Here is a 27,456-nt window from a genome sequence, read left to right as displayed (position 1 = left end):
CCCTACTCATCATTCCTACTTAGGTCAAAAAAGACACAGCAGATAGACTGTATTTACAAAGTTCTGCCTTTTGCATAAAGTAGTTTATGCCCAGCCTGTGCTTCTCTGAGTTTCTGAGGTCAGGCCAGAAACCAACACTCTCTCCACCTGCCCAGGGGAATGGGGAGGAAGCCAGCGAAGTTGCCTCGGATCAAGCGGATTTTTAAAAATACTGCAAAAGCAATACATGCTTACAAATACTCAGCTAAAACCTTCCCAGAGCTGTCAGAGGACAAAGCTTTTGGAGCGGGTGGGTGGAGCTAGGGATTGCGCAGCGGCCGCCAGACTTCAAAGGTCAAATCTCACACCCTCAGATCCCTAATTCCGAAGAGCCATTTCCTCGGCAGCCCCAGGCTTTGGCCGATCGCTCCCAGATCCCTCCCTCTTCAAACTGCAGGTGCTCTGCGTGTGGGAGTCACGGATGGCTCCAGAGCCCGGGAGGTTAAGGCCGAGCGCCCGCGCCTCGGCTTCTCTACAGCCACAAGACGGCCAGGGGACAGGTGGGAGCCCGGTCTTCTCCCTGCCGGGGAGACAGGGCAGGAGCGCTGTTGCAGGGGCTGGCAGAGTCCCTCGAGTCCCCGTTCTGGGGCGGGGGGCGCGCCACTGTCACACCTGAGGCGTCCGCAACGGCGCCAGGTGCGCTCTTCCGACCCGGAAGTAGCGGCACCTCAAATGCGCTGCAGGGACGTCACCGGGCCGCGGCACAAGTGCGGGAGCGCCTTTGGCTCTGCGCACTTGCGTCATCACGTAGGCTGGCGGGGGTCCCGTGATGGGGAGGTGACGCAGGCGACACGGAAGCGGCGGTGGGCGGGGACAGGGAGGGAGCCGAATCTAGCCCCGCCTCTTAAAGCCTCCCGACTCTTTCGGTGTTAGCGCAGCGCGGCCGCTGGGTGTGGCGCCTTTAAGCGTCGCTGTGACACGTGTGTGAGGCGCCGGAGGCCCGGATGGTGCGCGTGTGGGGCAGCGGGCCGAAGGAGACGCCAGGGCTGCGCAGGCTTGTGGAGCGCCCGCGGAGAGGCCGGGGTAGGCTGGAGTCGGGTGCGGGCGGCGCGCAGGCCCGGGGACCAGACCGGGGCTGGGGGTTCCGCGAGGCCTGCTCAGGGAGGACGTGGGCGCGCGTCCGCGCAGGGCTTCGGCAGTCCCCGAGGAGGGCCCGGGATGCTCCGCCCGCTCGCGAGCTCAGGGTCTTCCCGAGGGTCCGGGACCGGGCTGTCCTCGCCGCTCTCCGCCGTCCCCCGGGCTCCGGGCCGGGGTGGGGGCCGCCGATGCCCGCTGTCTATGCAGGATCCAGGTCGACTCCGGAGAGGCTGAGGTCGGAATCAGGGCGAGGGCGTCGCATGCGGCCGCAGAGTTCAGTGGGGCGGGTGCGGCCCCGGGGCGGGCACTTTCCTCGTGGCTGCGGAGGAGGCCGTGGAGGCCTGGGCGGGGTGCGGTTCCGATACCGCTGCTCCTGGCGGGTGGCGTGGGCGTCCAGGGCTTGGGGCTGGAGTGGCGGCCGCCAAACCCAGACACACGCGAGGGGAGACTCCGCGCGCCCGGGTTTACGTAACTCTCGTCACGGAGCCAGGCTCGGGGAGAGGTGCTCAGATCGCTGCGTCCGCGGCCAGGCTCGGGGCAGGCGCTGCGGAGTCGCCCGGGAGGCCCCTGGAGCGCGGCGCTGGGCCCCAGGAGGCCGCTCTTCCGTGGGCTCCTCTCCCCAGCACGTGGCTGACTCTGCGAGCGTCCATTGCAGTTCATCCTGGAAAAGTGACTTTAGATGGAGGTGGGAGAGGAAATGAGCCTAAATGGTGCTGGCTGGGGTTCGCGCAGGCGGAAATGTGGATGAGGCCTGTGCTGTCCCTGGACCAGAGAGAGCATCCTTTTTGAGTTGGGTAGAGTGTTGATGGTGTGTGCGTCCGAGGGCTTTCTAGTGATCACGGGAACGCTTGTCTGGGGCTCCTACATCTCAGAGAGCGAGCGAGCTTGTTTAGGTTATTGCTTAATGTTTTAGGTGGAACTGGTGAAGTAGAGATTGACCTGTCACACTTGAAAAATTGTGTTTAGAATCTCTGCATCTGCATTAAGGAGTGGGTTAAGTTTAAAGTTAACTTATCTCGAGTGAAATTGGGTTACATCTCCCAAGTTGGGTTTGTTCCGTTCCGTAAGTGGAGAACCACTTTGCATGACACAGCTCTCACCTTCCAGGGTAGATGTGAGTCCTGATACAGAGCAGTGATGTTGTGGGAGTTTTTGATACGACTGGATGTCTTCACTTTATAGATGTCTTTTATTCTGAGATCATTTCCTTACACATTTTTCGGGAGTTGGCATACTTTTATTTATGGATGAAATCATAGGTCTGAGATTTGCTGCAGAATTACCTGGGGATGGGAGGTGACTCAGGATGGGTCAGACGTAATTACTGAGGCTGAGTAAGGGGGGCTCATATGCTCTCTGTGCTGTTCTCCGTTTGTGTGTTTGAATGTTTTCACTGTGAACTGTTTTTACGAACCTTAATTTTATGTAATCATAGTAATCGTAGATGGTAATGAAAGAGAAAATCCGCACTTAGCAAAGCAAAATTTTGGTACCTCCTATTACTCCCTCAGGTTTATTGTTGTTATTGAAGTTTTACTGGTTTATTAAATCCAGAACTTGGGGATTTATTACCTCTTACCTTTTGGAATTGAGATGAGACTGGAGTTGACTGGCGGGTGTTGGGGAGGGTGTTGTTCTCTGGGCTTGTCAGGTGTCAAGGTTAAGGTGTTCATGTCGTTACAGCAGTTGGTGATGAGGTAGCACAGTCCTCCCGCCTCATCCTGAGTGCACGCGTGGATGCTCCTTGAGCTTAGGATGGCTTTTTCAAGGTAGAGGGTTGCCGGTGCGCGCCGCATCCCTGGGAAGTAGCTGAAGAGACAGTGCAGGAAGAGTGTCGTCTCCACTGATGGTCTCCCTGTCCCTCCCACAGGCTCTGACGCCCGCTCTGTGGCTTTGGTGATGTAACAGGCCACAGCCCAGGAGCGCTTACATTCAGGAGCTCCGTGTAGCAGCTGCCCAACCAAACTCAGCCCTCCGTTAAGATCCTGGTTCCATGCTGCAGAAGGACAGCAGGCCCAAGTCTGCACATGCCAGGTGAGTCTGCCAGGTTTCTGTGTATTTTTTGATTCCACTGAATTGTCTGCATGTGACCTAGCAGTAATTGTTCAATTGGTGAGAAGTCTTTGATAATTCTCATGAGAAAGGGCTCTTTTATTTTCTCAAATCAGACAAGTTATAATGTTGGTTTTTAAAAAAAAAAAAAAAAAAGCTGGCCGGGCACAGTGGCTCACGCCTGTAATCCCAGCACTTTGGGAGGCCGAGGCAGGCGGATCACGAGGTCAGGATATCGAGACCATCCTGGCTAACACGGTGAAACCCGTCTCTACTGAAAATACAAAAAATCAGCCGGGTGTGGTGGCGGGCGCCTGCAGTCCCAGCTATTCGGGAGGCTGAGGCAGGAGAATGGCATGAACCCAGGAGGCGGAGCTTGCAGTGAGCCGAGATCGCGCCACTGCACTCCAGCCTGGGTAACAGAGTGAGACTCCATCTCAAAAAAAAAAAAAGCTTCTAAAATTTCTTTACAGAAGCGTTTTTTTTCCCCCCACACACAATTCTTACAGGTTTTTTTTTTTTTGAGACCAAATCTCGCTCTGTTGCCCAGGCTGGAGCACGGTGGTACGATCTCCGCTCACTCCAACCTTTGCCTCCCGTGTTCAAGCAATTCTCTGCCTCAACCTCCTAAGTAGCTGGGATTACAGGCACCTGCCACCACGCCCAGCTAATTTTTTTGTATTTTTGGTAGAGACAGGAAACATCTTAGCCAGGCTGGTCTTGAACTCCTACCTCCTGATCCACCTTCCTCAGCCTCCCAAGTGCTGGGATTACAGGCGTGAGCCACAATTTCTTTTTTTGTTTTAAAGATGGAGTCTCGCTATATTGCCCAGGCTGGACTGCACTGGCTATTCACAGGCATAATCACAGCTCACTGCAGCCTCAAGCTCCTGCCCTCAAGTTATCCTCCCACCTCAGTCTCCCAAGCATCTGGGACCATAGGTCCAGGCCACTGCACCTCGCTTTCCTTTACAGAAGTTTTTATAGAAAAAGATACTTGATCCATGTATAGAATTAGATGATCCATAGTGATAAATTTGAATGGCTTAATAAGAGGTGCTGGAGGAGGTCCTTACTTTCACTAGAGCAGAATTTTGGGGCACACTTGTTGATTCTCTAAGGGCAGGCTGGGTGCTGAATACCAGAGGAAGTCGTCATATTTCTGATGCGAGTGAGCAATTTAAGGGACATATTTTTGAAATTGTGACTCAGATAGTCTGTGCTGTGTTTGAGAAGGTTAAGTTGAGAGGTGGTGGGTAGGGGAAGGCAAGTGGTGGATACAAAGGTAGCGATTGGAGAGGTGCAGGGGTCTCTTCTTGGTTACAGTTTCTATGCAGCTGCACCAATAGTATGGATCCTTTGTTAGGGACTGTAGTATGTAGCAAGCTCTAAAGCACTTCCCAAGCCTATTGTTTTTGTTGCTATATTACAGGAGAATAGGAGGTTTGGAGAAGTCACAGTAGTTAGTTGTCCCTGGGTTTCATAGCTAAGGGTGATAGAACCTCTGAGGGCCAGCACATTCCAAAGCCTGTGATCTACCCACTCTCCCACTTTGCTTTTCTTCTTCTCTTTAGATAAGTGTCCTGGGAAGACATTTGCTTAAGTTTAGGTGTCCAATGGATACTGTTCTCTAGGCCTGCTACTTGCTCTTCTTCTCCTTCTTCACTTTTAAAAAGATAATTTGTATAAGCACTGTCTAATAGAAATACAATACAAGCCACAAATATAATTTAAAATTTTAAAGTAGCCACATTAACAAGAAGCAGGTGAAATTCATTTTCGTAATTTATTTAACCCGATATATATAAAATATTACCATTTCTTTTTTTTTTTTTTTTTTTTTGAGACGGAGTCTCGCTCTGTCGCCCAGGCTGGAGTGCAGTGGCCGGATCTCAGCTCACTGCAAGCTCCGCCTCCCGGGTTTACGCCATTCTCCTGCCTCAGCCTCCCGAGTAGCTGGGACTACAGGCGCCGCCACCTCACCCGGCTAGTTTTTTGTATTTTTAGTAGAGACAGGGTTTCACCGTGTTAGCCAGGATGGTCTCGATCTCCTGACCTCATGATCCGCCCGTCTCGGCCTCCCAAAGTGCTGGGATTACAGGCGTGAGCCACCGTGCCCGGCCAAAATATTACCATTTCAACATGTAACTGATCTAAAAATTATTGGGATGGTTTACATTTTCGTCTTATACTGGTGTGTATTTCTCTTCAAAATCTGGTGTGCATTTTACACTTATAGCACCTTTCAACCTGGACTAGCCTCATTTCACATGCTCAGTAGCCACGTGTGGCCTGTGGCCTTCATATTGGAGAGTGCAGGTCTGTACAGACATGCATGTTTATCTGACCTGCATGCTAATTCGTTTATTGCATGGAGGGGGTGTGTGTGTATAACCAGTTTGTATGTGAGAATAGTGTCCCCCCGTTTTGGAGCAGACATTTGGACCACATGATGGCCTTTTGAAGGAAATGGCACCAAGAGTGATATCCAGAGCCACTTGATGAGTATCTGTTGAAGAGATGCACATGGCAGGGGCTGTCTGGCTGCCTCAGGGCCACTGTTATCTGCTCAGCTCTATTTGTAGCGGCATCTTATCTTTTTGTGGGGAAACGTGAACGAATATGTCCAGGTGATTCGTGCTGGGTCTCCCTGTTTCACAGTTCCTTTGTAGGGCTGGCAGATGATCCAGGGGAGCTTTTGTGGTGGCTAGCATCCATAGTGACCAAATAGGAGATCTTAAGAGATATTTTTGTCCTGGGATTTCATTATCCATGGCTCTGTATTTCTTCTTGTCCCCACAGTGATGCACCATGCCAATAGTGGATAAGTTGAAGGAGGCCCTGAAACCCGGCCGCAAGGACTCGGCTGATGATGGAGAACTGGGGAAGCTTCTTGCCTCCTCTGCCAAGAAGGTCCTTTTACAGAAGATCGAGTTCGAGCCAGCCAGCAAGAGCTTCTCCTACCAGCTGGAGTCCTTAAAGAGCAAATATGTGTTGCTCAACCCCAAAACAGAGGGAGCTAGTCGCCGCAAGAGTGGAGATGGCCCACCGGCCAGGAGACAGGGTACAGATGTGCATTGTGCTGGCGGAAAGGCCCTCGCTCCGGGGTGATGAAGTGGATGGACTTAAATGTTGACTAGTTAGTAGGAAAACAACAGAATGTGGTGAAAGAGTTATGAATTTGTGTGTGGGGTCAGTGGATTTCAGTTACAGAAGTAATGATACAGGGTTGGTAGCAAGGAAATCTGTGTACTTGGAGGGTCCTTGGAAGTTGCTGTTCCCCCCACCGCAAGTATAATACAGTCAAAAGTCAGGCTTGGAACTAAGAAAGAGCAACGGGGTGGGCTGCATGTGGGCACAGTGTGGTGCAGAGTGCCAGGACCTGGCTCCTTCCACCACTCAGTCTCTGAGCCGTGCCCTCCATCTATAGTGGGGCCCTAGGATTCTAGAGCCAAGCAGCCTGGGAGGTCCATGGGATGACTGGGTTTACTCCTGAGCTTTCCAGGAATGTCCTGTAAACCAGAATACCAGTTCTTCTCTGGTGCCATGTACCGAGTCACTGCATGCTAAGTGTATGCCTCATGAGTTTCTTTTTGTGGTCGACCTGTATGTGGACTTATGTCTTCCTCTTTTCTTCCCTTGTCCCTTTCTTCCTCAGGCAGTGAGCACACGTACGAGAGCTGTGGTGATGGAGTCCCAGCCCCGCAGAAAGTGCTTTTCCCCACGGAGCGACTCTCTCTGAGGTGGGAGCGGGTCTTCCGTGTGGGCGCAGGACTCCACAACCTTGGCAACACCTGCTTTCTCAATGCCACCATCCAGTGCTTGACCTACACACCACCTCTGGCCAACTACCTGCTGTCCAAGGAGCATGCTCGCAGCTGTGAGTGTGGGTTTGCAGCAGTGGGGTGGCTGCGGGTCTGGATTAGCTAAGCCTGTGCACTTGTGGCACTGCTGCTCTCAGTCTGGATCAAATTTAGGAGGGCAGTTCATAACGTGTAGTAACTGACGAAACCTAAATTTGAATCATGTCTGCTGCAGAATGGGCCATGCAGGTGAATCACTCAGGTGAGGCTGTGTTCGCCAAGCTTTTCTGTAAATAATTACCCAGACAGAAAGATTTTCAAAAGATACTTCCAAAATATATATATTCAATTATTATTTTTTAGAGACAGTGTCTTGCTCTGTCACCCAGGCTGGAATGCAGTGGGTCCATCACAACTCTGTAGTCTTGAACTCCTGGGCTCACGTGATCCTCCCATCTCAGCCTCCCAAAGTGCTGGGATTATAAGTGTGAGCCACCATGCCTGGCCCATTTGTTTTATGGATCTGTTGTTGTATGGATCTGTCGTTGTATCAGTATATCTTATATATATTATAAAACATGCAGCCTGGACAACACAGCAAGATCCCATCTCTACAAAAACAAATCAAGCCCGGGTGTGGTGGCTCACACCTGTGGGAGGCAGAGGCGGGCAGATCACTTGAGGTCAGGAGTTCGAGACCAGCCTGGCCAACATGGTGAAACCCAGTTTCTACTAAAAATATAAAAATTAGGCGTGCTGGGGTGCTCATGTAATCCCAACTCCTCGGGAGGCTGAAGCAGGAGAATTGCTTGAACCTGGGAGGCGGAGGTTGCAGTGAGCCGACCAAGATCGCGCCACTGCACTCCAGCCTGGGCGACAGAGCAAGACTCTATCTCACGCACACGAAAAAACAAAACAATTAGCTGGATGTGGTGGTGTGCTCTATTTGATTAAAATAGAGGTGAAATAAGATATAACTTAGCAAAAACTGAAGGAAATAGAAAGTGAAGAGTCTTTTAACTATTAAAGAAATTAAAGCAGTGGTTAAAAATCTTCCCATGAGAAACCCCAAGCAGGGACAATGTTATTTCTTGTAACTTTTTTGTGTGTGTGTGATGGACTCTGTTGCCCAGGCTGGAGTACAATGGTGTGATCTCGGCTCACTGCAACCGCAGCCTCCTGGGTGCAAACAGTTCTCCTGTCTCAGCCTTCCAAGTAGCTGGAACTATAGACACACGCTGCCACGCCTGGCTAATTTTTGTATTTTTAGTAGAGACGAGGTTTCCCCATATTGGTCAGGGTGGTCTTGAACTCCTGACCTCAGGTGATCCAACCGCCTCAGCCTTCTGAAGTGCTGGGATTACAGGTGTGAGCCACTGTGCCCAGCCAATTTCTGTGTAACTTTTAAGAAACAATTCCAGTCCTTTACACTTTCTTCCAAAGAATAGAGAAGGAGAGAATCCTTCCCAGCTCATTCTGTATAGTTCCTGTAACTCGGGTAACAATAATAAGGAAAATACGAGAAAGAAAATGGATAACCATGACTTCTTCACAAACATAGATATAAGAATTGTAGGAAGAATTGTAGGAAAATACTACCAAATAACAGTTTCTTTTTGTTTGTTTGTTTGTTTTTTTGAGATGAAGTCTTGCTCTGTTGCCCAGGCTGGAGTGCAGTGGTGCAATCTTGGCTTAGCAAGCTCCGCCTCCTGGGTTCACGCCGTTCTCCTGCCTCAGCCTCCCGAGTAACTAGGACTACAGGTGCACATCACCACGCCCAGGGGTTTCACCGTGTTAGCCAGGATGATCTCGATCTCCTAACCTTGTGATCCCCCTGCCTCGGCCTCCCAAAGTGCTGGGATTACAGGTGTGAGCCACCGCACCCGGCTCCAAATGACACAGTTTCTAAAAAACTGTAAGCAACTTACGTTTATCCTAGGAATGCAGGATGTTTTCGTCACAGAAAATCTCCAAGTAGAATTCTGGAGGGAGCAGAGCAGTTGAAAGCACAGCTCAGGAGCCTGGCCTTTAGGGGTTTGCTTTCCAGCTTTGCCCTTTAGTAACTGAGTTTTTGAGAATGCCCCTGGGCTGTGGAAGAGCGAGACTATCTTCCTTACAGAGTGTTGTGAGGCTCAGATGAATTCTGAGTGAGTCAAGTGCCTGGAGTAGCAGCCGGCAAACAGGGAGTGCTGTAGAAGTAAGTGACTGCTACTGGCCGGGCGCGGTGGCTCACTCCTGTAATCCCAGCACTTTGGGAGGCCGAGGCAGGTGGATCATGAGGTCAGGAGTTCATGATCAGCCTGGCTAACATGGTGAAACCCCTTCTCTACTAAATACAAAAAATTAGCTTGGTGTGGTGGTGTACGCCTGTAGTCCGAGCTACTTGGGAGACTGAGACAGGAGAATCGCTTGTACCTGGGAGGTGGAGGTTGCAGTGAGCCAAGATCTCGCCATTGCACTCCAGCCTGGACAACAGGAGCAAAACTCTGTCTCAAACAAAAAAATTAGCTGGGTGTGTTGGCACGCACCTGTAATCCCAGCTACTTGAGATGCTGAGGCAGGAGAATCGCTTGAACCCAAGAGGCAGAAGTTGCGGTGAGCTGAGATCACGCCACTGCACATTAGCCTGGGTGACAGAACAAGATTCCATCTCAGAAAAAAACAAATAAAAAAAAGAACGCAAAATGGCCATGCAGTGGGAAGTGCTTGTAAATGTCTTGCTAATTGTAATGGCTTCATAACAGCAAAGGTTAATTATCAAGACATAGTGCTCATTGTTGAGATGAAGCAGTGCATTGTGGGGTTTTTTTGGAGACGGAATCTCACTCTGTCACCCAGGCTGGAATGCAGTGGTGCAATCTTGGCTCACTGCAACCTCCACCTCCTGGGTTCAAGCGAGTCTCCCGCCTCAGCTTCCTGAGTAGCTGGGACTGCAGGTGCGTGCCACCATGCCTGGCTAATTTTGTATTTTTAATAGAGACGGGGTTTCACCATATTGGCCAGGCTAGTCTCATACTCCTGACCTCGTGATCTGCCCGCCTCGGCCTCCCAAAGTGCTGGTATTACAGGCGGGCAGATCATGAGGTCAGGAGTTTGAGACCAGCTGGGCCAGCATGGTGAAACTCCGTCTCTATTAAAATACAAAAAATTAGCCTGGCATGGTGGCACGCACTTTTAGTCCCAGCTACTCGGGAGGCTGAGGCAGGAGAAATGCTTAAACCCGGCAGGCGGAGGTTGCAGTGAGCCGAGATTATGCTACTGCACTCCAGCCTGGGTGACAATGAGACTCTGTCTCAAAAAAAAAAAAAAAAAAAAAAAGCACCAGTGTCTAGCCTAATGCCTAGTGAGGCGTTTTATGTAGAGCAGGGGTGGGCAGACTCACCTAGCCTACTGTCTGTGTGTGTAAATAAAGTTTTATTGAACACGTTCGTACCCCATTGTTCACATATTGTCTATGGCTGCTTTCTCTGTAATGCAGGGGCATAGTTGTGACTGGACTGTATAGTCCTCAGATCAGAAAGGATTTGCTATCTGGATCTTCCCAGAAAACATTTTCAACCCCAGATACATCCTAGCGTGGTGTTTACTAGAAGCAGTGGAACAGATTGCCCCATGTCTAGGAACTAAGGGGCTGTCAGCCCTAAAATATTTTAGCTTATTGACCATGTGATGCAACTTAGAAATTCGAGAAGACATCTTTTAAGCTTCATTTTGAAAACCTGCCTTAGTCTTTTTATAAGTAAATAATACTAATGGAATGTGAAAAGAATCACGCACAGGTCAATGTTAACATGGGGTGATGTTGTAAGGTTGTTAGAGTTTCAGCTTTGGATGGATCATAGCTTCCAAACGCCATCCAGCAGAGAAGAACATGTCCTTGGTGGTCACTCAGGCAGCAGAGGTCTGGGATCTCTGGCTCATCCATTCTCTCACAGCCTGGTTTGCTCTTACCTGCTTGTGTTTCTGTCTGTGTTATGTTTGGGGTGGGGACGTCACTGTGAGTTTTTTGAAAGCTCTTGTCTTAAAATTGCTCCTCCTTCCACGCTGGCAGGCCACCAGGGAAGCTTCTGCATGCTGTGTGTCATGCAGAACCACATCGTCCAGGCCTTCGCCAACAGCGGCAACGCCATCAAGCCTGTCTCCTTCATCCGAGACCTGAAAAGTAAGCATCGATCCATGTTAAAATTTTTGTGGTTTATTTATTTTTAAATTTTTTTGTAGAGACGGGGTTCTCGCTTTGTTGCCCAGGCTCGTCTTAAATTCCTGACCTTAAGCTGTCCTTCCACTTTGGCCTCCCAAAGTGTTGGGATTACAGACACGAGCCACTGTGCCATTCTCCATCTGTTACTGAAGCCTGCTGAGTGCTCACCCTGTAGGAGGTGCTGGGGAGTTGGTAGATGGGAGAGAAGAGTGAGTCATGGATGAAGTCTTGGGAATCCCTCTGTGCTAACAGCCCTGCATGTGGTGGCACAGACTCAAAAAATAGCAGTTTAGAGACTTGGGCTGGGGTCAGTGGGGGCAGGTCAGGACAGGTAGCTTTTCCTCTGGCCAGGTGGTGGTGCTGCTGTGTCTTTGGGGCAGGCAAGTGAGCCTGAGGGAGAAGTGGGAGGAAGAATGGATGAGGAATGTACCAATTCCTTTCTGAATATCAGGAATCAGTTGCCTAGGCTATAAAAAAGTCTCATTCACATTCACTTGGCAGAAAGAAGAGGCTTATTACCGGTTTTTGAAACCTGTGTAAATTGTAGCACTATGAAATACTTATTCACCTGTGTTTTATATTGGCTTTTAGAGAGATATTCAGTGGATTTTACGTTCTTTTGTTTGAGACAGGGTTTTGCCTTTTTTTTTTTTTTTTTTTGAAATGGAGTCTCCCCCTGTTGCCCAGCTCGAGTGCAGTGGCGTGATCTCAGCTCACTACAACCTCTGCCTCCAGGGTTCAAGCAGTTCTCCTGCCTCAGCCTCCTGAGTAGCTGGGACTACAGGCACGTGCCACCACGCCCAGCTAAATTTTGTATTTTTGATAGAGACGGGGTTTCATCATGTTGCCCAGGCTGATCTCGAACTCCTGAGCTCAGGCAGTTCGCCTACCTCGGCCACTCAAAGTGCTGGGATTACAGGTGTGAGCCACCGCGCCTGGCCTAGGGTTTTGCTCTTACACAGGTTGGAGGACAGTGGTGCAATCACAGCTCACTGCAGCCTCAAACTCTTGGGCTCAAGCAGTCGGCCTTGGCCTTCTGAGTAGCTGGGATTGTAGGTGCACGATACTTGGCTGTTTTTGTATTGTTTGTAGAGACGGGGTCTGGCCATGTTGTGCAGGTTGGTCTCCAACTCCCGGCTCCAAGCGATCCTCCTGCCTTGGCCTTCCAAAGTGTTGGGATTACAGGCATAAGCCATTGCACCCAGCCAGATTTTACATTTTTTATTCTTTTTCTTTCTGAGATAAGAATCTTGCTTTGTTGCCCAAGCTTGAGAGTGCAGTGGTGAAATCATAGCTTACTGCAGCTTTAACCTCCCAGGCTCAACCCATCCTCCTGCCTCAGCCCCCCAAGTAGCTGGGACTACAGGCACATGCCATCATGCCTGGGTAATTTTTTTATTTTTTATTTTTGTAGAGATGAAGTCTCCCTATGTTGCCCAGGCTGCTCTGGAACTCCTGGGCTCAAGTGATCCTCCCACCCCAGCCTCCTGAAGTGTTAGAGTGACAGGCGGAGCCAGCTCACCCAGCTGGCATTTTACATATTTATGGGCTTGGTGTTCTTCCTTTTCTGTGAAGTAGTGAAGGTTCAAGCCTCCGATCTTACTGAGAAAGTAGTTGCCATGATGCATTGTGATTGGGATATAGAAAATCCATGTAGAGCTCTTGTTTTCCTCACTTGTTCTTTTGAAAAGTTGCAGTATTTTCCCCTTGTAACAGCCAGGAATGGATTCTCGGGAAAGCAGCCCCAGGCTGTTTGACGAGAAGACATAAGCTCTTCCCTCCCCGTTTCTTCCTCTTTTAGAGATCGCCCGGCACTTCCGCTTTGGGAACCAGGAGGACGCGCATGAGTTCCTGCGGTACACCATCGATGCCATGCAGAAGGCCTGCCTGAATGGCTGCGCCAAGTGCGTGCTTCCCCACTCGCCTTCCCCGGGCTTTGGACGCCTTTTCTACATGGTGGCAGCAGAACATTCCTATGGCAACAGCCAGCCTGGCTCCTTTCTACCCAGGCTGCCCTCGGGTAGATGTGGCAGAATTTGCCCCTGGGTACTCAGCCTGCTGGAGCCCAAATAGGGGATTGCCCTTGCTTCCTGGGAAAGGGCTTCTCCGGATACGTCCTGCTGATCCCGGGCGGCTTGGTAGGATCGGGTGGCTGTGGTGGTGGCAGTAGCTCTGTCTCAGCAGCTCAGTTAAAGGGAAATACGTTAGCAGACCTTCTTAGGGGTGTTCATTTATTACCATGGACTTTTCCAGTCTCTTAAAAATCATGTTGTTTTTAAAAAGAGGATGGGGTGGTAGGAATTAGGTCTCTACAGTATAGTTTATACATACATGTATATGTACAAACGGAGCTTTAACATGAGGCAGTTTATAACTTAGGATCTGACTGTGCCTGGCTGCCGTTTCTTATTCACACTGGTGTGGTGCCAGGCGATTGTTTGGTAGCGCATATGCCCTTATATGTAATGGTCGCCATCACAAATTGTTTTTGTGGCATTCCTGAGTTCATAGGTTCAGACCAAAGAAAACAGGCAGGAAATGCTCAGGACTTCCTTTTATTGCCTCAGCTTAGGATCTTAGAAATACTGTAAATAGTTTAGGAAGTATACCTAGAATGTTCTTTAGAGAAGTTGAGTTGTAGCAATGAGTGAGTGAAATGGCAAAACCACTGGCCTCAGTGGATGATATTCTTACGTAAATAAGACTTAGAGAATGAAACTTTTTGAGACGGGACTCTTGCTCTGTCGCCCAGGCTGGAGTGCAGTAGCTGGAATTACAGGCCCACACCACTGTGCCTGGCTAATTTTTGTATTATTAGTAGAGACGGGGTTTTGCCTTGTTGGCCAGCTGGTCTCCAACTCCTGGCCTCAAGCGATCCGCCCTCCCTGGCCTCTCAATGCTGGGGTTAAAGGCATGAGCCACCATTCCTGGCTTAAGAAAACTTACTTAAATCATTTATATGAAGGCAACTTTCACTGCATTCCTAGGATGCTTTTTGTCTCTTCTGAGGGTTTGGTCATGTGTTCTTCCCTTTCCCCTGAAGGGGCTCAAGCCTCCCTGCTCCCTAGATGTTCCTGGGTCTGCCCTTCAGTGAACTGGGTAATTGAACTGCTGTTCCCTGTGTGCTGGGCCCCATATCTAGCACTGGGAACTGAGAGGTAGAAGCCATGGCCCTGGAGTCTGTGAAGCCCATGGTATAATTGGGGAAGACAGGGGACCCCAGCAGCATTTGCAGTGATGTGTGGGAAGTGCTGTGATAGAGGAGATTACCTCACCCAGAGGCGGCTTCCTGGGAGAAGTGACCCCTGAGGGCCTGCAAAGGCAAGTGGGTATCCCCAGGAGGAGGGCTGCGGTGTCCCCAGCACCTGCAGGGGGAGTGCAGTGAGCCTGTAGCAGGGGCGCTGGCTCTGGGCACAGGGTGCAGCCACCTGGAGCGCTCTTAGGACAGAAACTGACTCCTGGGCTTCTGTCGGTTCAGTTACCCAGAGTCTGCAGCTGGAAGAAATTCGTGAGGAGTGGGATGGGAGGTAGAATGAACGACGGTTTGGATGTGGGGCTGTGGGATGGGAGGAGTGCAGGTCTGTGGTCTGGGCATTGGGGTGGGTGGTGGTGAGCCATTCATTGGTACCAGGATTGGTGGAAAGAAGAGGGAGGCCAGGTGTCAGGTGGCCGGCATTGCCGGGGGAGAGATGAAGGCTCACCAGATGTCAGTCCATGAGAGAGCTTTCACTGGTCTGCAGTGAAGTGTGGAGTGAGAAAAAATAAGCATGACACCAACGGTGAGCTGCTCATACAGCAAATTATTCCATTGAATTTGCAGGTGGAGGGGCTTTTCATCTTTTGCTTCCGTAAATGACTTTTGATGTTACTTGCGTTATGATCAGAGTGTGTTGATAATATTTCTACTTCATGGAACTTCCTGTTGTTTTCTCTGTGATGACAGGTGACCAGCGTTTGTGAATGTTTCCTGCATACTTGATGGTGGGTGCACAGACCGCCGGGCTGTTGGTTTGCTCTCTGTCCGTAGATGGGTCTGTTGATGATGCTGTTTTCATTTTCTCTGTCCATGTGCTCTTGTCTTCATCTGTTTGGAATAGTGTGTTAAGTCCATGATTATTGGACTTCTGGTGGGTGTCTGTCTCCTTGCATCTCCTCTAGTTTTACTCTATACAGGTGATTGTGGTTAGATGTTTGTAACTGTCATGTCTTCATTGAGGATCGTTGCTTTTAGCATTCCGAGTGTCTTCGCTTGTCACATGGAGTGGCTTTGTTCTGAATTCCGCCATGGCCAGCATCATGCTGCAGCCCCTGCTTTGCAGGGTTTCCACTGGCCCCTTGCTGTCACTTTCTGAACCCTTCCTTAGAGGTGTTCTTAAGGTTTGGTCTTGTTTTGTAAGTGAAAGTGACCATCTCTTAATAGGCAGGTTAAGCCCCTTCACATTTCCTGTTATGACTGAAAAGTTTGGTCTGAATTCTGTCGTATTTATGTATTTTATAGTAATTATAGGTAGCATATTTACTGTGCTTATTTCTCAGATTTTTTTTTTTTTTGAAACGGAGTCTCACTCTGTCGCCCAGGCTGGAGTGCAGTGGTGCGATCTAGGCTCACTGCAAGCTCTGCCTACCGGGTTCACGCCATTCTCCTGCCTCAGCCTCCCGAGTAGCTGGGACTACAGGCGCCCGCCACCACGCCCGGCTAATGTTTGGTATTTTTAGTACAGACGGGGGTTTCACCGTGTTAGGCAGGATGGTCTCGATCTACTGATCTCATGATCTGCCCACCTCGGCCTCCCAAAGTGTTGGGATTACAGGTGTGAGCCACTGTGCCCGGCTGATTTTTCTTTATTCATCAAATTTCTTGGGATATTAGGAAGATATGTGTTTTTGTTTTAATGGCTACCTTTATACATAAGCCATTGTTTTTGAGACAGGGCCTGGCTCTGTCTCTCAGACTGGAGTGCAGTGGTGCAATCTCCACTCGGCAGGCTCTACCTCTTGGACTCAAGCAATCCTCCCTCCCGGTAACTGGAACTGCAGGCACGCTCCACCCTACCTGCTGGTTTCATACGCCCTTTTGAAATGCACCTGGTCCCGTTTCCCCACCCCTCACTGTCTGGTTTGGCAGTCCACGTGGTGCCCTTTACTTCCTACCGCTTTTGCTCTCTTCTCTCTCGCCATTTTAGTGTGCATGATTTCTCTTTTGTTGTTGTTGGCACCTATAAGGTGGTATCTTTTTTTTGCCCAGCCTTAGGTTATGGTTACATCTTCCCATTGCTCATTGCCCACCCTCCAGTGGCACCTCTGGCGTGCTCCTGGCTGGGTGAAGCCCGTCCTCTCATAAGTTCCTCCAGGAGGGCAGCTGTGTATGGCACTCTGGTTCCAGAAATGAGGCCACTCTCACTGTGTTGAGGATGTTCAGCTTGGAGTTTTGGTGGCTGTGTCTTCAGTGTCATGCCTGTTTTCTGGAGCTAGTTTGCATTCCATGAGGTGTTTTGATTCTTGTTCATTGCTGCTTTGTGCTTGAAGCGCTTTGCGTAGACGGGGCGTGCTTTCATTTATCTTGTGGGTCTGCTGCTTTTCAAGATTTCGTAATCCAGAGTGCCTCCTCTGTCTGCACCGTGCAGGGCACTTTAATGGTTGGCTTTTCCTCTGGCGGCAGAAGGGTTGATAGCCTAGGATAGTTTTGAGTTTTTTCCAGGAACCTGACATTTCCCCTTTTGCCTCTCTTGCCCTTCACTGCCCTTCTAAGGACGCCTGCCTGCCTTTTTGCCTTCTCCCCCTGAGAGCCCATGCCTGTGGAGACTGCCACTCCAGCTGCATGCCTGTGAGACCCCATATTCAGCGCTCCTCTCCAGGGCACCCCTTGCAGCCGTGATTCGGGGTGGCTCTCGGGCCACCTCCTGCCCCCTCCTCCCTTCTTGCCCAGTTGTTCCCCACTGCCCTTTCTCCCCAGGCTCAGTGGGGTGCCTGTGGGATGGGGTGCCTGTGGGAGCTGCCACTCAGCTTGGCTTTCCTCCTCCTGGGTAAGGTGATGGTTGTGCTTCCTCTGCTTTGGGTTATACAAGAGGGGATTCCTTGAGGCCCTGTGGGCTCTGGTGCTTGTGGACTTCTAGAAGACGGAGGGATTGTGGGGGTGGTCTAGATTTTGGCAGCTGCCATCACACGCAGCTACCCACAGTTCTCAGTTCACGCAGAGATTCTGTCCTTGCTAGTGTTTGCAGTTAAAAGGTCACTTTTGAAGAATGGTGGGACAGTAAGTGGTGGCAGTTGATTTTTCATTTTCTAACTTTGCAGAATAAAAGTTGAGTGATCCTGTATTGGTCCCCCAAATATTTCAGAGCTCCCAGAGTCAGGGAAGTGCGATGGTAAATAGTCACACGGGCCAGATGAGAGGCTGAGGTGTACACGTTCTGTCGGGGTGGGGTGGGGTGTGGCCTGCCGGTGTGGAATGGTCTGAGTGGCCATGGGAAATGTGGAGGGAGCCCTGGAAACAGCCCTGCTTTGTGCCAGTGAGGAGTCGGGGAAGCAACTGGGGAGACGGGGCTGGAGAGCCTGGAGAGAGGGGAAGCTCGTCTGGAGGGAGTGGGTGTACGGGCACACTGCGCAGCCTCCTAGTAAAGGGCCTGCAGACCCAGCTGGCCTCGTGCCTGGAGGCCTTGGGCGACTCTGAGGAAGGCAGTTCCAGAGCAGTGAGTCAGGACCAGATGCAGTGGGTTGCAAGTAGAACTAGGAGCAGAAACTGGATGTGGTGTATTGTTTCAGAATCTTCCCAGCATGAGTAACTACCATACGGCTACGTAGGCGTGGGAGGCACCAGGCAGCCCTGGGGCCGGGTGAGAAGAGGCCCCCCAGCTCGGATTGCCTCACATCCCAGTTTGTGAGCGGTGCAGGGGCATGAGTGAGTGCAGGGCTCCTGACCCTGAAGCCCACGGCTGACTCCTCTGTCCTCTCTGAAAAGGGCGCAGAGCCGGGGAGTTTTGGTCCTGTTTGTGCCTCTGTCCCCACCCGCACCCCTCTTCCCAGATTGGGGGCCAGCCGTCTGATGGCCAGCAGAGAAGTGGAGGGCTGGGCCAGGTGGGTGCCCCAGCTCAGCGGGGTGTTTGGCCTCCCGTCTCACTCCAGATTTGGGTACTTACTTTTTATTGAGACCAAAAAAAAAAGGCAACAATGGGTGAGGATACACATACATTTCTTGGGGCTTTTATTTTCTGTGAGGTGGGTGGCAGTGGGCATTGTGAAAGTTTGAAATGGCTACTGTGGGGAGTGGGTCCCTGAGGAGGTCAGAGCTCTGCAGAGACTGCCAGGCCGCTGGGCTGATGATGGAGGTTAAGGGTCTGTGGTGACTCAGGTAGGGGTGGGGTTTCCCAGCCTCACGCTGAGCTGGTGATTGGTGGGCATGGGGGTGCTGGGATGGGGCCATCCCTCGTGTCATCATGCCGAGTCCTTCCCTTAAAGGCTGTGGCCTCCTTTTCAGGTTGGATCGTCAAACGCAGGCTACTACCTTGGTCCATCAGATTTTTGGAGGGTATCTCAGATCACGTGGTAAGTGGAGACATTTGCTCTACTGCTTCTTGCCAGGATTAGAACATGAACCCAGAAAACCCTAAGTCTTGGAACGCAGGCTGGGGCTCTTTCCTCACTGTGCAGACCTGGGTCAGTCTCTGAGGTCTTGAGCAATGGTTTCCTCTGAGACTCTTGGCCCGCCTGGCCACTGGAGCAGTTGTTAGAATATTCCCATGAGGGCCGGGCATGGTGGCTCTTGCCTGTAATCCTAGCACTTTGGGAGGCTGAGGCAGGAGGATCACGTGAGGTCAGGAGTTTGAGGCCAACCTGGCCAACCATGGCCAACATGGTGAAACCCCGTCTCTACTAAAAATACAAAAATTAGCCGGGCGCGGTGGTGCCTGCCTACAATCCCAGCTACTCGGGAGGCTGAGTCAGGAGAATTGCTTGAACCCAGGAGGTGGAGGTTGCAGTGAGCCAAGATTCCACCACTGCACTCCAGCCTGGGAGACAGAGCAAGACTCTATCTCAAAAGAAAAAACAAAAACAAAAACAAAATATATATATATATATATATATATATATATATATATATGTATGTGCATGTGTGTGTGTGTATATTCCCATGAGGAAGCCCGAGAGAAGTGCTGTGCACTTACATAGGGAGGAGGTGGTCTTGCCTCCGCTCTCCCTCAGCAGAAGAGTACCGCACGTGGTGGTTGCCAGTCCAGGCAGAGAGGGTCCTGTGAGTGCAAAGGCATTGACATCCATCTTTGTAAACTTCAGTGGGGAAGGAGAGCTCGCTGTCCAGACACTAGGATTCTTCAGGGGCTAGTGGGTATCTCATCTTTGGCCAAAGCCCTGCTGAGAGTCTGCCTCCCTGCCGGGTCTCGGTCTTGGGAGCTGGGAGTGCCTCTGCCAGGCCACACCTGCTCCACTGCCTCTGTTCTGTTACAGTGAAGTGCTCCATGTGCAAGAGCGTCTCGGACACCTACGACCCCTACTTGGACGTCGCGCTGGAGATCCGGGTACAGACTTATGCTGCCCTTCACATTTGCAGTAGGAGAGTGAGGCCAGAGGGTGAAACAGAATCAGCAGAACAGTGAAGGCATCAGATCAAAATAGATAGGGAGAAAACTCCTTTGCTCCCTGCCGCCTTGCAGTACAGACCATTGTCTTTACCTGTTTCTTTCTAGAGTTTTTCCTATGTGTATCATTTTATTTAAAGAAAAAAAAAATGGTAAAATTGAGTTTTGCGTCCTGAAGCATGTACAGGAACAACAGTGTCCCCAGGGCTTGAGGAGAGTCTGTTGTGTGCTATGGGCAGCGTGCAGCCTTTGGAGCTTGGTGGCTCTGTGGGCCTCACCTGGGAGAGCAGCCTTGGCTTTACGCGCACGCCCTGCTCCAGCTACAGTCTGCGGGAGGCCAGCCTGCCTGCGCTGGACCAACCCAAGCTCCAGAGCGGGTCCAGCTACAAGACCATCCTGATAAAAGTGACTGATTCATGGCAGACTTGCAGCTGTCATTTCTTTTCTTTTCTTTTTTTCTTTTTTATGGGGGCTCGAGGGACAGGGTCTTATTCTGTGACCCAGGCAGGAGTGCAGTGGCACAATCGCAGCTCCTTGTAGTCTTGACCTCTAGGCTTAAGTGATCCTCCCACACCGCTGGTACTATAGGCATGCATCACCACACCTGCTTAATTTTTAAAATTTATTTATAGAGATGGGGGTCTTGCTGTGTTGTCCAGGCTGGTCTCAAACTCCTGGCCTCAAGTGATCCTCCTGCCCCGGCCTCCCAGGGTGCTGGGATTATAGACGTGAGCTGCTGTTCCCTGGCTGCTGTCATTTCTTGTCACTGGAGAAGGAGTCCCAGTGTGGCAGCTAGCGGGAAAACTTTTATGCGAGTCAAGTTTTGTGATTTGCTGCCTCAGCCTAAAAAAGACCTTAAATTTGGCATTTCTTGAATCAGCGTTTTTCTTCTGCTGTGTATTTTACTCCCTGTTTTTGTCCTCCTCAGCAAGCTGCAAATATTGTGCGTGCTCTGGAACTTTTTGTGAAAGCAGATGTCCTGAGTGGAGAGAATGCCTACATGTGTGCTAAGTAAGTTTCACGTTGCTCGTGGCGGAAGACTGACACGAGATGAGAAATAAGTCACCTTACCTGACAGTGTTGTGCCCACCCTCTCTCTTCCTTTGCGGTGACGCTGCTCGTATTTCTTGAGGAACCTATGTATGTCCTAAAAACACAAACTTCTAAATAACACAAATGAAGCGATAGCTGTGATTTTTATAGCTGCAGTTTACACCGTACCTGTTCTAAAGATGCTGCATGTATTGTCAGTAGGGGCTGTGGTTTCCCGTTGCCAGGGACGGTGAAACTGAGGCACAGAGAAGTGAAGTGACCAGGCCTGAGGCCACACCGAGAGGACGCGGCAGAGCACGAGCTCACATGAGTTCACACTGGCTCACATTGGGCGGCCACCCAAGGGGCTGTGCCCAGCCAGCCGCTCTCTTGCTTCTTGAGGAGTGTTTTCTGTGGCTTTCATTTTTTACTTAACCGGTTTTGGATGTTTTTCCATTTCTGCAGATAGAACTCTTACTTTGTCATTTGTTGTGTTTTTAGTAGTAATAGGGTTTCACCATGTTGGCCAGGCTGGTCTCGAACTCCTGAACTCAGGTGATCCGCCTGCCTCGGCCTCCCAAAGTGCTGGGATCATGCCACTACAGCCGGCCGAATGTCTTTGTATCTAGGTCGTTGTAAAGCTGTAGGCACTAAAGGATATATTCTTTATTCTGCTTTACTCCTCTTTATGTCTGTCTCCTGCAGCTCTCCAAGCTGCACGCCTCTGCCTCTGTTTTCTCTCCCTGCGTTTGCGCATCTTCTGGCTTTGCTCACGTTGACTTCCTGCCTGCCCATTTTATCACTCAGCCACATCTGCTTTAATTTGCTCTTTCCTGTGTTGCCCCAAAGCAACTTTTTCCTGTATCTTATTTAATCTCCTGGTGGGTACAGTACTTTTATTTTTTTGCTTTAGGATCTTCCCACTTTCTATAGTCTTGTTTCCCTGTGGTAGCTTTCCTTTACTTGAGGCATGCTTAATGTGATTTTTAGGGGAGCAAAAGGTTTAAATCTAATTGGTGAACATTCCATTATTACAGAGCAGTTGTTGCGGTTGTTAACTTAGCGTTAAGACAACATTTTTCAGAGCATGAATCAATCAGTTAATTAATCTTTCTCATCACCTTCATAGATGCAAGAAGAAGGTTCCAGCCAGCAAGCGCTTCACCATCCACAGAACATCCAATGTCTTAACCCTTTCCCTCAAGCGCTTTGCCAACTTTAGCGGGGGGAAGATCACCAAGGTGAGCGCTGGTGACACCATCTCAGGCAGCTCCGTGGGCCACAGTCGGCATCAGAATGACACGAAGAAAGTGATAGCCACAAGTTTGATAGCTGCCATTTACATAGTACCTGTCCCTGTTCTAAAGGTTCTACACATATTGTGAAGTAGAGGCTATAGTTTCACCATTGCCCAGAATGGGAAAATAGGCACAGAGAGGTGAAGAGACCTGCAGTGCTTTTTAAAAATAGACATTTCTGGCTGGGTGTGGTGGCTCACTCCTGTAATCCCAGCACTTTGGGAGGCTGAGGCGGGCGGATCATGAGGTCAGGAATTCGAGACTGTCCTGGCTAATGTGGTGAAACCTCGTCTCTACTAGAAATACAAAGAATTAGTCAGGTGAGGTGGCAGACGCCTGTAGTCCCAGCTACTCAGGAGGCTGAGGCAGGAGAATGGCGTGAACCCGGAAGGCGGAGGTTGTAGTGAACTGAGACTGCGCCACTGCACTCCAGCCTGGGCGACAGAGCGAGACTGTGTCTCCAAAAAAAAAAAAAAAAAAAAAATAGACATTTCTGGGTCTATCCCAGTGCTAGTGAATTTGAATCTCTGGAGGACAGGGCCCAGGAATCTGCATTTTTGCAAAATCCCTGAATGCTTGTTATACACAGTCAAGTTCCAGGGCCACTGTCTTACTGGATTTACCCCAGCTTCTGGTTGTGCTTGGGCTGGTCCTGGCAGGGACGCTCAGGGTTCTCCAGATGAGTGTGATGAGCACTGGGTGGCGGGACTCGCATCGTCCATGTCCTGTTGATGTCTAGAACAGGTGCCATTGCACCTGTTGATGTCTAGAACTGGTTTTTTATGGAATATGGAGTTAAAAAAACTACTTTTGACACGATGGCATTTTATTTTTTTAATTTTATTTTATTTTAAAACAGGGTCTCACTCTGTCACCTGGGCTGGAATGCAGTGGCATAATCACAGCTCACTGCAGTCTTGACCTCCCAGGCTCAAGCGATCCCCCTGCCTTAGCCTTCTGAGTACCTGGGACTGTGGGCACATGTCACCATTCCTGGTTAATTTTTTTTAAAGTTTTTTGTAGAGATGGGATCTTGCTGTGTTGCCCAAGCTGGTCTCAAACTCCTAGGCTCAAGTGACCTGCCTGCCTTGACCTCTCACAGTGCTGGGATTACAGGTATGAGCCACCATACCTGGCCTATAGTGGCATTTTAATAGAAGACGTGTTTCTTCTTTTCTTTTCCTTTTTTTTTTTTTTTTTTGAGACAGAGTCTTGCTCTGTTGCCCAGGCTGGATTGTAGTGGCGCAATCTCCGCCTTCTGGGTTCAAGTGATTGTCCTGCCTCAGCCTTCAGAGTAGCTGGGATTAAGGCGCCCGCCACCACGCTTGGCCAATTTTTGTATTTTTAGTAGAGACGGGGTTTCGCTATGTCGGCCAGGCTGGTCTCGAACTCCTGAGCTCAGGTTATGCACCTGCCTCAGCCTCCTAAAGTGCTGGGATAACAGGCCTGAGCCACTGCTCCCAGCTGATGGCTATAGTTCATAACAATCTCAAGTTCTGTTCTGAGAGCCTAGTTATGCGGTTTGGAACGACCCCCTTGGCTGAGCCTCCGTTTCCTCATTGGTAGTGGTAGGGGGCTTGCTTAGGTCAGCATTTCCCAAATGTGTTTGCAGATTCTTTATGTTGTAGACTCGTGTCGTGTAACCATAAGGGCACGTTTTAAGAAATACATCACCAGGCAATTCTGTCCCTGTGTGAACATCATAGAGTGCCCATACACAGAGGTAGATGACAGAGCCGGCTGTATGGTATAGCCCCTGGCTTCTAGGCCACAAACCTACACAGCCTGTTCCTGTCCTGAATACTGCAGGCAGTTGCAACACAATGGGAGGTATATGTGTATCTCAACACAGAGAAGGTACAGTGAAAATGCCGAGTTATAATCTTACGGGATCATTGTTGTACATATGGTCTGTCATTGACCGAAACATGGTTATGTGGCACATGCCTGATGGTATGTGACGTTTAAGAACAGGCAAAATTAATGATGACAGAAATCAGAACAGTGGATATTTGAGATGGGGCAATGACTGGGATGTGGAAATTTTCTAGTTGATGTTCTGCATGTCCATCAGTATATACTTGTCAAAACTCTTTGATCCGTATACTGAAGATCTGTGCATTTCGACAAATCCCACAACTCAGTTTAAAAACATGATTTAGGCTGGGCACAATGGCTCACACCTCTAATCTCAGCACTTGGGGAGGCTGAGGTGGGAGGATTGCTTGAGACTGGGAGTTTAAGACCAGCCTGGGCAACATAGCGAGACCCTGTCTGTACAAAAAAATTTTGGGTTTTTTTTTTTGGGGACGAAGTCTCACTCTGTCACCCAGGCTCCCAAGTTCAAGTGGTTCTCCTGCCTCAGCCTCCCAAGTAGCTGGGACCACAAGTGCACCACCACGCCTGGCTAAATTTTGTATTTTTAGTAGAGACGGGGTTCCATCATGTTGGTCAGGCTGGTCTTGAACTCCTGACCTCAAGTGATCCCCCCACCTCGGCCTTCCACAGTGTTGGGATTATAGGTGTGAGCCATCACGCCTGGCCTAAACAGTTTTTTTAAATTAGCCAGTCATGGTGGCATGTGCCTATAGTCCCAGCTATTTCGGAGGTAGAGATAGGAGGATTACTTGAGTCCAGGAGTTCGAAGTTACAGTGAGCTATGATTGTGCCACTGCACTCTAGCCTGGGCGACACAGCGAGACTGTGTTTCCAAAAAAAAAAATGTATGTCTATATGTTTTAGAGTTCCTAAACACATCTGTATAGACCCACAATGATGGCCATCCTGTTGTGTGGGCTCCGTGCTGTCCTGGTGCACGCAGCCTGCAGCTGCCGTCCTGGCCACTATTACTGCCAAGAATATCTGTGTGTGCGTGTATATGTGTATGTGTACATGTATGGATATATGTGTGCATGTGTGTATGTGCACATGTATGTATATATGCATGCATGTGTGTATATGTGTATGCACATGTGTGTGCATGTTTGTGTGTGTGTACGTGTATGTATGCATGTATGTATATGTGTGCATGTATGTATAAGGTCTGTATATATGTGTGCGTATATGTATATATGTGTGCATATCTTTTTTTCTATGAAAAATTGTCAATTTTGGGAACACATTTTGACATGACCTTTCTTCTGATCCACTTCATTAAAAGTCTAACTTGCTGTAGCAGTTGGCTGTGTTAATTCAGCACTTTTATTTCTGAAGAGCTAAAATCCAGCATTCTCTGCCTTTTCTCCCACCAACAATGTTCCTGTAGAGTGGAGGGAAAGAAAAGGAGTGACTCTTCTCATTTGGTCGTTGGGAAGCAGGTGGTGAGAGAACTAATGTAGATGCTTGACAAAGACAAGAACAGATTCTACATCGCTTGATGGGACAATAAAGTTTCCCATAGGCTGACTGGAGAAGACTCACTTCTCAGCATCTTGGTGTTTTGTTGTTGTTGTTGTTGTTGTTGTTTGTTTGTTTTGAGACGGAGTCTCGCTCTGTCTCCAGGCTGGAGTGCAACGGTGCGATCTCAGCTCACTGTAACCTCCACCTCCCAGTTTCAAACAACTGTGCTGCCTCAGCCTCCCGAGTAGCTGGGACTACAAGGCATGTGCCAACACGCCTGGCTAGTTTTTGTATATTTAGTAGAGACAAGGTTTCGCCATGTTGGCCAGGATGGTCTCAATCTCTTGACCTTGTGATCCACCCGCCTTGGCCTCCGAAAGTGCTGGGATTACAGGCGTGAGCCACTGTGCCTGGCCAGCATCTTGGTTTTTAATCATTGCCTGGGGGAGCTCCTGCACAGTGTTGCTGCACACCCAGTCACCCCAAATTGTGTTTTTTTCTTTTTTGTGGCGGGGCAGTTTTGAGACAGAGTCTCACTCTGTTGCACAGGCTGAGTGCAGTGGCTCGATCTCGGCTCACTGCAACCTCCGCCTCCCAGGTTGAAGTGATTCTCATTCCTTAGCCTTCTGAGTAGCTGGGATTACAGGCAGTGCACCACCATGCCCAACTAATTTTTTGTATTTTTATTAGAAGTGGGGTTTTGCTATATTGGTCAGGCAGGTCTTGAACTCCTCAAGTGATTCCCCTGCCTCGGCCTCCCAAAGTGCTGGGATTACAGGCATGAGCCACTGCATCCGGCCCCCAAATTGTTAAAGACCAGCCAAGTTGGGCATTTTGTGTGGTTGTGGATGGAAAGGGCAATTGATCTTTACTCTCAAAGTGAATCTTACTTGCCTTTTCCTTGATTTTTCAAACAGGATGTAGGCTATCCGGAATTCCTCAACATACGTCCGTATATGTCCCAGAATAATGGTGATCCTGTCATGTATGGACTCTATGCTGTCCTGGTGCACTCGGGCTACAGCTGCCATGCCGGGCACTATTACTGCTATGTGAAGGTGAGAGGGTTGTGTCAGTGCAGCTGCCTCCTGGGGCAGGCCTCAGCACCCATGCACATCCAGATGTGGCCTCTGTAGAACAGTTTCTTTGTGAAAAGTAGCGATGTTTTGTAGTTGGATTCAAGTCCTCATTGTTGCCTCTGTGCGTGGAGTGAAAAGATGCCTTTACGAAAGTGTCGCACCAGAACCTACTGTTCTCAGACTTGCAGTGAGACACGGAAGAGGCAGCCACTTCTGGTGCCGTCCTTAGAATCCTGGCAAAATCTTGGTGAAAGGCACACGTAGGAGGGAGAGGGCCATGGTGATGAGACTGCCTGAATGTCCTTTAGAAGGGACCGTTCCTCTCTTTTGGGTCACTAGGAAGGAACTGGGACTCAAAGCACACTTTGGGGTCACATTCTGCGTTATGAAAATGTTACACATTTTAATAGGAAATTGTTATGGTTGATTATTAATAGCATTTGGAAGTGTAGCAAGTAACAGATTTTTCATTCTCTTTTTAAAAAGTGAGCATAATGGGATGCTTGTTGATTGTTTTGTTTTCTGCAAAATCCTTGGCTGCTTCAGGCAAGCAATGGACAGTGGTACCAGATGAATGATTCCTTGGTCCATTCCAGCAACGTCAAGGTGGTTCTGAACCAGCAGGCCTATGTGCTGTTCTATCTGCGGTAATAAACTCACGCCCTCCCCAGATGAGCTCACTCCCTCTGCTCTTTTCTTATACCTATGGGCCTCCCTAACCTTTTTTTGTTTGACGGTAATTGGGAATTCCACTGGAGGGGTTCGTCATGTGTCATGGAGACTGTCCACGGGGAAGGACCCTTTTTAGTAAAAGCTAGAGCCTCGGGGAAGGTCAGGACAGGATTCCATCTGCCCTCCCATGGATGCTGTTTTGAATGTAAATGGGAAAGTCACCATTTATAGTATTGCCCCAAATTAGAGGTACTGCTCCCTAGATGGTAGCCA

At 49.7% G+C, this 27,456-nt stretch overlaps 1 protein-coding gene across 8 annotated transcripts in view; it reads left to right on the top strand.

Annotated features, from left to right (window-relative positions):
- The first annotated feature begins 412 nt into the window (after positions 1-412).
- USP36 (ubiquitin specific peptidase 36) overlaps positions 413-27,456 on the top strand; it is a 44,293-nt gene continuing 17,249 nt past the window's right edge. For 5 of the 8 annotated variants that reach the window (XR_012088934.1, XM_008013117.3, XM_008013116.3 and 2 more), the window contains exons 1-12: positions 949-1,062; positions 2,987-3,150; positions 5,971-6,232; positions 6,827-7,048; positions 11,023-11,133; positions 12,974-13,076; positions 18,647-18,714; positions 19,633-19,703; positions 20,692-20,774; positions 21,925-22,036; positions 26,350-26,490; positions 27,058-27,158. Coding sequence is in view for 7 of the 8 variants with exons in the window: in XM_008013117.3 (XP_008011308.3) it covers positions 5,980-6,232; positions 6,827-7,048; positions 11,023-11,133; positions 12,974-13,076; positions 18,647-18,714; positions 19,633-19,703; positions 20,692-20,774; positions 21,925-22,036; positions 26,350-26,490; positions 27,058-27,158 (1,265 nt within the window). In the remaining variant the exon portion in view is untranslated. Of the gene's footprint in view, positions 540-948; positions 1,063-1,224; positions 1,352-1,694; positions 1,802-2,986; positions 3,151-5,970; positions 6,233-6,826; positions 7,049-11,022; positions 11,134-12,973; positions 13,077-18,646; positions 18,715-19,632; positions 19,704-20,691; positions 20,775-21,924; positions 22,037-26,349; positions 26,491-27,057; positions 27,159-27,456 lie in introns of those variants that run through there. The other 3 variants (XM_037993029.2, XM_037993028.2, XM_037993030.2) reach the window with 3 other exon arrangements.

Source organism: Chlorocebus sabaeus, chromosome 16 (assembly GCF_047675955.1).
Source record: "Chlorocebus sabaeus isolate Y175 chromosome 16, mChlSab1.0.hap1, whole genome shotgun sequence".
NCBI classification, from domain to species: Eukaryota; Metazoa; Chordata; class Mammalia; order Primates; family Cercopithecidae; genus Chlorocebus; species Chlorocebus sabaeus.
This window is presented reverse-complemented; position numbering and strand designations above follow the sequence as displayed.